The 12,657-nt window shown below is 40.8% G+C and overlaps 1 protein-coding gene across 1 annotated transcript in view; it reads left to right on the plus strand.

Annotated features, from left to right (window-relative positions):
* Positions 1–12,657, plus strand: part of LOC121626768 (phospholipid-transporting ATPase ABCA1-like) — a 133,449-nt gene that overhangs the window by 47,769 nt on the left and 73,023 nt on the right. Inside the window, exons 19-24 of the mRNA XM_041965438.1 lie at positions 377–508; positions 1,160–1,299; positions 2,054–2,191; positions 7,351–7,565; positions 9,012–9,090; positions 11,613–11,815. Coding sequence (XP_041821372.1) covers positions 377–508; positions 1,160–1,299; positions 2,054–2,191; positions 7,351–7,565; positions 9,012–9,090; positions 11,613–11,815 — 907 coding nt within the window. The remainder of the gene's footprint in view (positions 1–376; positions 509–1,159; positions 1,300–2,053; positions 2,192–7,350; positions 7,566–9,011; positions 9,091–11,612; positions 11,816–12,657) is intronic.

Here is a 12,657-nt window from a genome sequence, read left to right on the forward strand (position 1 = left end):
TGAGTCTAAATGCAAGTTAATGGAGATGACATGAGTAGTCAGTGCTCCATATCTTCTGATACAGCAGCACGCAACTGCTTCCATTTTTCAATACTTGTAATAAAAACATATTTTTCCTACTTTATGAGCACTAAATCAGAACATACTGTTGAAGTAGAACATAATATCTATTGGCAAATATGTTTAAATGGAGCAGGGAATAAATCTAATTCACCGTTATATTCAAGCAGCTGCTGCAAAATTGTTTCTAATTTTCTTTTTGAGTCCCTCTACAGCTCTGTAATTCTAGATTAGATTATTCGTCGTGAGATTTAAATCAACAGTCAGAATTAATCTCTAAGGTTTGTGTGTTGTTTATGTCTTCTTTTCCCTGTAGGTCAATTCTGACAGGACTCTTCCCGCCGACATCAGGAACAGCTCTCATCAATGGATATGACATCCGCACTGACATGGACAGCGTCCGGAAGTACTTGGGGATGTGCCCGCAGCACAATGTTTTATTCAATGAGTGAGTGGCTTCAGCAGATCCCTTTTTTGTTCTCAACTGGTCATTGGTATAATCATGTTTTGCATCTGGTGTATTAAAAAAAAAAAAAAAAAAAACGGAAGAAAGAAAAAACAGATCATTACAGTGCAGTTTAATCACATGCAGAATGAGGGCTCCTTCTCTGCTTCAGCTTCCCATCAACACATCATTATCCTTTTCCCTTTTTGTGTTCAAAAATGAAGTGAGCCGTCCACAAAATTTCTTCTATTAGTGTCATTCCCAGCCATTATTCTGTTTTTCATCTCACCTTTACATTCCCCTCTGTTTCTCTCTCTCCACAAACTGATTACCTGCAACTCGCCACACGTCCTACATTCATAATTACAGCTGAGAGCCTGCAAATTACTTTCATTCATGTTAATCCCAGACAGTCAAAGCATCTATATTAAGTAGGGTTAAAATAATCGTGCAAGCATAAAGGTAGGTGTTACAACATATTGTTTTTTTTGATGAAATGTAAAACTCTTTATGTCAGTTCGCGAAAGTGCACCGAGAATGGAGCTGCATCATCAAGATGTATTGAACGCTCACATGTGATTAAGTGACAGGTGGTGCCCTCATCGGTCACTCGTGCCTCCCTACATGTCGATGATGTTACTCGCACCTTTGCAGGCTGACGGTGGAGGAGCATATCTACTTCTATGCCAGGCTCAAAGGGCTCAGCCGCGATGAGGTGGAAAGTGAGATGGACCAGATGATTAAGGATGTTGGTTTACCACATAAGCGGAAGGATCTTGCTAAGAACCTGTCAGGTTTGTCTGTATGTGTGTATGTTGACATGTCTTGGATCTTGGTGTCTCATTGAAATTATGCAGAAATGGAAATTCAGTTTGTGATGCGTGCGTCAGGTTCTGCGCCTGCCGCGTTCATTTCCCCTGGGAGGAAATATCATCTGTAGATTATACTTTCCACTGACGATGAAGCTGCCCTGTTATGCCGTCCCTCTGGCAGCACACGTGCATGCGGCTGCCTCGATGTACACATGCACTGTACCCGTGTGTCACAGGTTGTAATTCATTGTCTGGGGGGCATGAGCAAGTCCTGCTTGATAAATTGTCTCCAGTCACGGATTGCTTGTGAGCAAAATCACTGAAATATGACTTTCAAGGTTGATCTATGCTGACATTTACACTACATTAGCACTACACTGGATGCATTTTGAAGAGCTCGCTATGAGAGTTGAGACTGGAACAACCCGAGCAGGGTGTATCTACTTCCCTGCCATCAATCATTTTACACCCTGCAAAAGACAATAAAACCTGGAGAGGTACATCTCGACACATTCATTCCATAATCACTTCCCAGTGTCTGAAACCTAATGTTGACAGATGGTTGTGTATGTTTTTTCACTGATAGCAGCCAGAATGTCTCCTACCCTGGATGAAGAGGAGTGTCCGTTTCATTTAATCTTTTTTTTTTTTTACATGAATGGTCATAACAGCACATGTCCAAGACAAAATATGTTACAAAGATGCCATGGCTGATGTACACTGTTCTGTCTTCTAGGTGGGATGCAGAGGAAGCTGTCTGTGGCCATAGCATTTGTCGGTGGCTCAAAGATCGTCATCTTAGATGAACCTACAGCGGGAGTGGACCCCTATGCCCGCAGGGGTATCTGGGAACTGCTGTTGAAGTACAAGCAAGGTATGGGACCGGTGGTCAGAACCAAGGCTCTGCTAAAGCATCTTTGTAGACTTGACTGCAATACACAGAGCACATGTTTGATTTGTTTCAAACGGAGGAACTTTCCTAAACTGAGCTGAGCTCGAGGTAAAGTTTTAATTGACATGGCTCAAACATATCCAGTATAAGAGCTGTTAATGAGTTAATGAAACATAAAGACGTTAAGGAAGTTTTTTTTACCTTGCTCTCTGTGACACTCGATTGTGGGTGGAGAGAAATTATAATTTGCGCTGGAACAGATTGAAATGGAAGTGAAGACAAGTGAATCCCACAAGCTTTAATTGACATTGCTATTTAACAGAGTCCCTAATTGTCTGCCATATCAGTCAGCTTGTCACTCCCTGGCCTTATATGCTTTGTGGTAGCTAGTGTCTGTAAGCAGGACATGGACATTATGGGAGCACATTCTCTCAACAGATGTCTAAATGTTTAATGTGCATTGAGTGACATTCCGCCCTCGCTGTGTCATTAGCTCCTCTCTCTCTAATCAAGTCCTTTCACTCCAATTGAGGGGTGGAGATAACTCTGTTATAATGAGAACACCCACATTCTGGCTGGTTGAATGAGTCATGTTTTGTGCCTCTCTAGTCTTATTTGCACCACAGTGTTACAAAGGTTTGTCATTAAGCAAAAGAAGGCCACAGGCAGTCTATTGTATGAACGAGCTGAAGGCTGAAATTGGACTTAATATTGTGGTTCTTCGTCGCTAATTAAGTGTGCAGCTTTTTCCCACAGACAGGGTGACCAGGTTGCTTTAAGTGGGTATTGTTTTGATTAAATTCAGTCTGGACTTATTCACTCTTTAAATTACTCAAGGTACAAAAGAACATTGGCATAGTGTACATGTGCTAACAGGTTAAATGAAACCCTCAGTGTACATTTTAGATGAATATGCTAAGTATATCTTGTAATTAATCGAGAATGTTCATCAGAATCTTAAAATGGTGACACGTTGGTTTCTGATTATTCCTTAGATCTTTGCATTTAAGGTGGCTTTTAATTGTCTCTTTTGTCATGTGTCGTTGGAAAATTACAGTGGAAGGTGAAGATTTAAAGCAAAAATGAGCAAATTATGAATTTTTAATTATTATCCATTACTGGAAGTTGATTACTATTAAATTACCCCACTCATTATGTTATAAAACGTGCCTTCAGGATGAAATTCATAAAATGGATTTTATACATTCAGCTTTGTGCCTTCAGCCTTGTGTGTTTTTGCTGGCTGATTTATTGATTGTAATTGATCATTTCTTTGGTGCCCTGAAAGGCTTGCTCTTTGATTTTCACCTTGCGTAGCTCTTTACTGCCACATTAATGTGAATTTTTTCTTCATATAGATGCACGTGATATACAGCCTTACATTTAGCTGACATAGCTAATGAAACTCATTATCCAACGATTTCTACCACTGATTTACTGAATTTCTCTCACAGCTTGAATCAACATCCATGTACTGATTGATGGAATTAAAAACATTAGCATCCCTGAAGTTATTTGTTGGGATTCAGCTAGTAGTTATGCACCTAAATAACATAATCCAGCTCCTCTAAAATGCCATAAACAGTATGTGATAGCAGCATATTGTGGTGGTGAGCATCTTGAATCCCACATTGAATACTGGCACCCTGAATGCCTCATCGAGGCTGAGATTAGAGTTGTCACATGTGGGCAGGAGATTCAGTTTGTGAGAAATAAGGGGTGCAAAGAAAATGTGGGAGGCAGTACGTATTTAACACTCACCATTAACATAGTTGTTTTTCATTCCTATAACTTGTTCAGCGCCTCTGCAATATTTGAAACCTAAAGTAGATATTAACATAAAGCAACAGTTGTGTAGTTTTTGATAAGAATGGAAAGGTATTTAAAGAATAACATCCATAGCATGTCAAAATTTAAACAAGTAGGCTGTATTGAACGTGTCATCACAGTCTTACGTGTCCAGACTTACCTTGCAAACACACTGACACAATTCAAGTTGGATGTCTGTAACAACTCCATTTATTGTCGACTCTGATTGCAGTTGCGTGCATTTTTATAGTTCCTCTGGCAGTTGTGAAAAATTGAACTACAATACATAATACATCTTCGCCAGGAATACATATTAATGTAGTGCTGAAGCCAGTGTTGCAGTACAAATGGCCTTAAAATGCATCAGTCTTTGTTTCCCGTATATGATCTTACGTAAGTCGTTTTCATGCCACAAAAAGAAAGAACTAAAATGCAAATGTGTTAAAATCAGACCTCTTAATAAGATGCTGCAGAGGGTGGAGGGGAAGATAGGAGCAGGCTCTAAACTTTTAACGATGTCATTTGGAACATATAACATTAAGCAGCAATAGCTGCGATAACTGAGTTTCGATAGTGGCAATACACAGAATGCACTCAGGTGTGATTTAAACGAAAAACTTTTTTTGACCAAAAGTTTCTGTAAAACTCGGAACAAAACTTGAAACTTGAACATGTGTGTTTTCTACCAGTATGTTTTTATTGGATTTGGTTGCTTTTAATCGAAACAACATGTCTTTCTGTTTCTTTTAACTCCGTTGAGCGGCTGTAAATGGCGTCAAGGTCATTTGAAAATGAAAAAGCGCGGTGGTTAGCACCAAGAAGCCCAGAAGGTTCAGGGTTTGAACCTGCTGTTTGGCTCTGGCCTTCCTGCTTCCTCCCTGTGTGGGGTTTGCATGTTCTCTCTGTGGGTCTTCTCTGGGTGCTCTGGTTTCCTCCCACAGTCCAAACACATGCAGGTTCACTTAACTGGTGAGTCTACATTACCTGTAGGTGTGAATGGGTGTCAGCTGGGATCACCCACCTCCACCACCACCACCCTTCAAAGGATAATCATGAGTAGATAATGGATGATTCCCATAAACAGCAGTTAATACAGGTTTGTCCAATAATTCATCTTCCTGCTGATCTACATGATATCCGTCCAGCTTAACTGAACCGCTGTAAAAATCGATTTCTATCCACTTGATTTAGAGGGAAGGAAGCTCAATAACAGAAACCAGATTTCCAGCCTCACTTTGCTGTGCATAGTGCGAGTCCCACCAATTTACCTGAACACACCCAACTCCATTTGATATATCACTTTGTGCTATAATGCACCACAGTGCACTATAAATCAGAATACCTTTGTGGGCCATCTGCAGTCCAAACACATTTATTTTGCTCCAAACTCAGGAATGATGCAGTGCGATTTGACCCCACCCCCACCCCCCTTGTAAACCACAACAGATCCCAGGAAAAGTCATCTGTGAGTTTAAACATCTCATACAAAATGAGCTGGCTCACTCAAACTAAACCTCAAGCAGCCTCCTCAGCCCATCCCCTTTATAAACATGGCTTTTTTCCTCCATATGTTGAAGTGACTGGGTTGTGGGCATTGATTCAATTTGGGCATTTTGTTGGAGTTTTTATAGAAAGGGATCCAGGCTTGCTTGGCGTAGCATACGGCAGCAATACTTGACTATAAAGGGATGGATTTAGCAGCTCAGCTGGTGGCGTGGTACAAAAAGGGGTGGGAGGGGTGGAGGGGAGTGGGTGTGGGAGACAGAGCGGAAATAGTTGGCCAAGCAAAATGGCTGCATTGGGCTGCAGTTAATGACCTCTGAGTGTGTCCTTGTCCCTGGGATAATGTGACCTGCGAGGATACGGATTTAACTAGCTCAGTGCAAAAAAAAAAGCCGGCAAGCTCAGCAGAGCACCTGACCTTTTGCGATAAACACCAGCGAAATTCAGTGAAGAAAGGGTGAAAGCTCCATCCAGTCAGCTACTTACTGAGATTGGATCTCCTTGCCATGTTGTCAGATTAATATGCTCGATATGGCACACGTCCCTGTAGGGAGTGGATGTGATCTGAAGCCCGCTCCTCAGAATGATCTCTTAACAAGACTAAGAGTCTGCAGTCATGCTATTGAGCTAAATGCTAATGCTCACAATGACAGTGCCCACATGCTGATGTTGAAGCCTCATATTAACTTCAAATAAACTTATATATATTTTGCACAAAACGACCACGGTGACCACGATGATGAACAAGAGGAGTGAATGAAGCCTTTTTTTTAGGATGCTAACATTCGCTAAATTTAGCACTACTTTGGAAGTGCCTTAAACCTGCATTCTGTTTAACTTCAAGGATTGGGCCAACAAATCACCATCGCTCCCCACAGAGCCTTAGCATGTCTAAAAAATTCAGCTTTAATCACCATTTATTCACTCTTTCAGCCTTCCTAACTGTAAAGTATGCAGTCCTCCTGAGTTTGTGCAACCTTTTCAAAGTTACTGACTTCTACGCAGGTTTCTTTCTTTGTCACGTCACGATAAAGGGATCAGGTTAAATGTTTTCTGCTTTAAAACACGACTGGATCGAAATTTGCCCAACACTTTGTGGTACCGCTTTCATGCCGACTGCAGTGACACGACCATGCTGTGACTTCATTACAGATCTAGTCCTTTTTCTGATTTCTGGGGTATGTGATAATTAATATGTGTTATCTGATGCAGCATGATATGAAAGGATTAGAACACCTGTGAATAACCTTGCGATGCATGCTGCAGTTGTCATTGCAATTGTTCTCAGTGTGATGTCTCTCGAATCAAGGGACACGCAGCACAAAAGGGAGAGCTGGAATAAAACGTGGTCTCATAGAAATGCTGGAAAGTAGGCTTAGGCCTTTATCATGATGTTGATTTTGTCCCAGATTCACGCCCACGCGCTCCTCTAGAGTTTGCTTTTTTTCGCCATGTGGATAAGCAGGGGTAAAAAACACAGTGGATTCAGCAATAAGGAGATAAGTGCGGAGACAGATTGTGATACTCGCTTGATTTGAACACTTTTGATCTGTGGCATCGTCTCTTGTCGGGCGTCTTTTTCATAACAACAGTTGTCAGAACAAACAATGTCCAAAGTGGAAAATACTTCAGAAGAGCTGTTTATTTTATATTTTCCAGTCTGCGCCTTAACTTCTTGAAGATATTTGCAATCCTGCGTTTTTATTCCTGACTTCAGACACACTGTGTATGAGTCACACAGACGCACACGACTTCAGACACCAAGCACACACTCTCACTGTCCCCATTCAGGTGACATCGATCGAGTCTCTCTTCCTGTCTCTCCTCAGGTCGCACCATCATTTTGTCGACACACCACATGGATGAGGCAGACATCTTAGGCGATCGCGTTGCCATCATCTCCCATGGCAAGATGCGCTGCTGTGGCTCCTCGCTCTTCCTAAAGAAATATTTTGGCAGCGGATACTATCTCACTCTGGTCCGAGACGGGGCTGAACAGATGACAGCTCAGCGAAACGGGATCATAAACACTCGGGCCAAAGAGGTAAAAAACAGGAAGTATGCATAGTTTTGGGGTACTGATCTCTCAAATGTAATGGAGCCAGATGACACTTGACTCGTGTCGCTCAAAGTGCCAAAAAATGCATTTCCCGAAAACATTACTCAAGTTACTCAAGATGATCCACAGGCCTTGTTGTGTGCATTTTATATAGGAACTGTTTTCTTCCTGGCAAACTGCACCCACCAACCGTATCACGTGCATCTACTCATGGGTGTAGTTCAGTAGAAAGAAAATAGATCCTACATGAAACTGCCTTGTATCTTTAATTTTTTTTTTTTTGGCTTTCTTCATGTATGGCTCCTGGTTTTTAATTAGCATTTCACAGAGCATAAATTTGACTTCTTTTGCTAAATGAATGTATTTTGTTAATATGAATGTTAATATTCCTAAAAACCATTGCTTTGCTATCCTCGAGGATATCTCACCAGTGCACACGGCCATAGAGAGACACAGCATTGGCTCTGTGATCTCATTATCTTCAGATAAACACAAATTTGGTGATTAGGGCCCCCGCCTGACCACGCAGTTACCCTTCTTTTTTGTCCTTATTAGAATAACTTTACATAAAACTGCTGTAATTGGAAGGGGGGTTATTCTTTTTGACTTCATGTATCAAGAAAAGAACTTCAGCTGTGAGCCCCTTTGACACAACAGTAACCTCTTTCTAGTCTATTATTGAACATGGCCCCTTCTGACTTTCCTGAGTGCTCTCTTTCTCTCTTGCCGCCCTCCCCCTATAATGATCTGTGTTTAGTCTCTCCCAGCATGAGAATTGGCAAACGCCTACGTGTTGGATGATACTAATTGTCAGCAGGGAGAGGGGTGATTCTCGCTTTTGCTCGCCAATGGTGCCTCGCACACTTAGTTTTAATCAATAGGAGCAAATGAACAAGATGCACTGATGCCAGCAGGGCTCGAGCAATTACCATTAGTCTGCAGGCTCTTTGAGGTGAGCAGAGTCATTTGTTTGAAATAAATAAATAAACACGCAAACACCTTTGTGGGCGAGGTAGAATAGTAACCCCCTTTTCCAAGATGACGACTTTGTAATTCAGTGGAACATTTTGCAATTACACAGCCAATATAACTCGGAAACAGAGCTGGACAAAGTTTGATCACCCTGATCTCATCCGGTTTGATTAAACTCCATTTAATAAAAGTCGTCAAGTTCTTTCAAACCGCTGTGAGGTTTATTCAACCTTGAAAATCAGATCTTCATTCAGGTGCATTGTCTTAGGCTGAAAAGATTGTGACTTCATTTTACATTACAGGTTTGCCGCATTAGCTGATGTTCCATGCAAGTGGTTTTATTTAGAGCAATTAAATAGCAACTTGTGGATGGCAACCATTTCTCCATTAATGTAAGACAGGAGTTGCTCTAAGTGGTGAGGCACGATAAGACCTTTCTAATCCATTTCTGATTAATAGGAGAAAGACTGTCCTTCAAGAAACAGCAGCCTGGATGATGGCATCGGCAGCGAGAGCTGGAGCAACTCAGGTCCCTCAGGTAGCAACTTTATCTCTGTTCCTGCCAGCCCTATTTTAGGATTAGCACCTAACCTAACCTGTAAACCTACACTGCAAGTGTCATATAGCTGGTACAACATACTTCTGAACAACAAATTGTGTGAATATTTCTAAATCTGACAACTCCGTCAGTATCTATTCCGCCCCACAGAAAACCTCCAGTAAGTTTTGAGTTAGGCCCTGAAGCTCAGCACCATGTCAGCCTCATTCACAAGAGTCTGGGAACATTTCCAGAACAGGCGAACAATAACCGTAAAACTTCTCAAAAATTGCACGGTCCAAGTGTTCTGGACATCCATTAGCTTGTAGTTGCTGTTTTTTTTCCCACTCTGTCAATACCACACCAACAAACACGGCAGGAGCAGTGAAGTAGCTGCTGCCTTGAGATGCTGTTGAAACGGTGTAACTACTGGTGGAGTGCTCTTTAATGTCGCAGTCAAATGGTGGGTATAAATGGGAAAGTAGTATTTTATTGACAACAAAAGAGTTAGAGAGCTTTATGAGTGCAGAAAAGCTAGGACACAATATGGAAACTGATGGACATTTGAGCATAAAACTACAGTAAAGTGTATTTTGAACATAATTAGTAGTATTAGTATAATAAGTTTTTACAAATTCCCTGAAAATTAATGATGAAAGGCAATGCCAGAGAGGAAAGGCTCCTCTCTGGCACTGTTTTTGTATAGGGTTTTATTTTTTCTATTATCTTGTTAGCTGAGCTTGCTCCTCAGCACCTCAGATTGTCAGCTGATAGGACATTCATGTGACAGGTACTGTCTCTAGTGGCCATTGTCCCCTCTTCCAGAGGTTGGTGGTCTTCGCTACAAGCTTTGAGCCCAATCACTCACTGCCATAAAAGGCCTCATCATTATTGTTTCATCCTACATCCTAAAAACTGATCCAAAATCCGTTGCAAGACATGGATTTACATCAACATATGAATTTATGTTGGTGTTTTTTTTTTTTTTTTTGGCGAACGTTAATTAAATGTAGCTCACATTAGCTACATTAGCTGAGAGGCTAGACCACTTTCGCTTACTTCTAAAACATGCACGTGCTGGCCAGATCGAGAGGCGGTGGTGCTTGTGGGAAATACAGTCCTCAGTCCAGTAAACACCACTGCTTTTGTCCACAGGGGCCGCCAAAATCAACCCAAAATTAAAGTTTCTTTTAAAGTTGATGACATGTCAGTGTCATGTTCACAAATTCGTATGCTGCCCCCAAGTGGCCACAGTAATGTTATTGCAGGAAAGTCTAGGATTTGGGCTATTTTAGCTCTCCTTTCTGCATTTACTATCCTTTTTCCACTGTTGTGCAGTGATGGATTGGATGGATTTCCACTGTTTAAGTTTGAGTTCTTGAATACCGTTGATGAAAAAAGTAAAAAGAATCATCCAACTCCTCTGAGTCTCTCATCGGTCTTGTAGAATACCCTGAAATAAAACCCTCATCCCCAATATGTAAGATAACCAGGGTTGAATGTCAAAGCACATCACTCCAAGAAAGCATGGATCAGTGCATGTTTAATTCCATATTTTAGACAATTATCTGGCACACTATTGTCATGTGACTTATTTATTTTATCTTCATACAATTTATTAACAAATTCATCATTGAGCCTACAGTAGAGTGTATTTGGCAAATGATCAAATCTTGCATTCCCTGACCTTATTTCAGTTTTTCTGGATGTGACTGTATAGAATAAAGTGAGGGACAGTGGAAACTGAAACAGAAATTGCCTCAACTAAAACATTTGATGCTGCCGATTTGATTTGTTTTGATCATTCTTAGCCTCGATCATGTAAACAAAAGTACTCATGCAAGACATGATCAGAAGAAGAATCTCAGGTAGGCTCCGGTTTATTATGCATGGGAAATCAATCAAACCTGCCCACACCTTCAAAATGACTGTACACAAGATGGTTAAATGTAAGATGGAAAATGCCATAAATGTAATTATATTTTCCACAAGTGACAGTCACATTTCTCTTTATTACCACACAGACAGAAACACACACACACATTTTCACAAATAATTCAGTCTGATGTGTGAAGCAGATCCATTTACTTCTTCATAAAGCGCCAAGCCGTTGGTTGTTAAGCTGCAGTAATTATGTATGAGAGGTTCTGGATCAATAATGGATGCGGTGTGTTCTGCAACACTGTCCTGATTGATTCTCGCTAAGACCCAGCTTCAGAATGGATGAGGCAGTAGAATTATGTCCACTGATCTGTTCAGTATGTTTAAAGGTCACATCATCAGGTATGTTCAGATCTCAATAGATCACACCGAGGTTTTTCAATGCATTCCATCAAAAGATTTTGAAATAAAGTTTCTTTGTTAATGCTAAATCAATATTGGTTTTAGACACTTCAGAAGTGTGGCTGCTCTTGAATTCTCCGTATGTTTTATCTGAGAAACAACTTCACTGAAAATGATGCAGGAGCAATAAAGGGAGGGATATGAATATGTGCTTTTGGCAAATGTCTGTCGTCCTTCAGATTTGACAGCTGTGGGTGAACTTGTGCGGCGCCACGTCCCTGAGGCTGTCTTCTTGGAGTGCATTGGTCAGGAGATCACCTACGTACTGCCTTATAGTGGAGCCAGAGATGGGACCTTTGCTCTGCTCTTCCAAGAGCTCGACCTGGCCATGGCTGACCTCGGCCTGACCAGCTACGGCATCTCTGACACCACGCTGGAGGAGGTACACCAAGCGTGGGATTGACAACCTCACTAGAGAAACAAGCATGCACGCATATCAAGACGTATACATGCATATATAAATGCAGGAACATAGAAGAACATGTAAATGCAACTTTGGCCTGTGTCTTCTTTTTCTTTGGGGTCAAGTCAACTTGTCGTTTTTTTTTTAATATTTGAGTTTTTTTTTTCAAACTTTAATTTAAAAAAGTGTAAGAGATTTTATCTTAAGTTTGAGAATTGCGTAGTTTTAAAAGGCCCCTTAATAGGGAATTTAATTTGATAATTTTTGCACCCTAAAATAACACATTTTTTAGATAAAACACATTGTGGCACTGTAATAGTAGGACATTAATGCTGTACTACAAGTAACAAAGGAAAAACAAAATTGATGCAAAAGGTTCCTAAATCGATTGTACATTCACTTATTTGTAGAAAGGTGGCCACCTTAATGTCTGTGGTGGCCTTTCTGACTAAACATTAAGTTTATTGGGAGTTATCATTTCAGTTTCTGCCTTCATTGCTCACTTCATGTCTGTGAATGGGTAGTCGATTTGGCATAATAAGCCTCATATCTTGTTCAATTTAAACATGAAGACGATATGGACGGAACTTGTAACTTAACGCACAAAATGCCCACATATAGACCCCTTTTCACACAAAGTTTCATGGTCCTGGGAAAAATCCACATGACCATTTTGGCATCTTAAAATGGCAACAAATTGCAAGTATAGCTTCCCCCTATGTCTCCATATCTTGGATTCTGATTATGTTTGAGCTCTTGAAATTTGCCACATCAATCCAACATCACATTTTTAGCAGAAAATATGGAAATGTCCATATGCA

The sequence above is a fragment of the Chelmon rostratus genome, chromosome 23 (genome assembly GCF_017976325.1).
Source record: "Chelmon rostratus isolate fCheRos1 chromosome 23, fCheRos1.pri, whole genome shotgun sequence".
Taxonomy (NCBI): domain Eukaryota; kingdom Metazoa; phylum Chordata; class Actinopteri; order Chaetodontiformes; family Chaetodontidae; genus Chelmon; species Chelmon rostratus.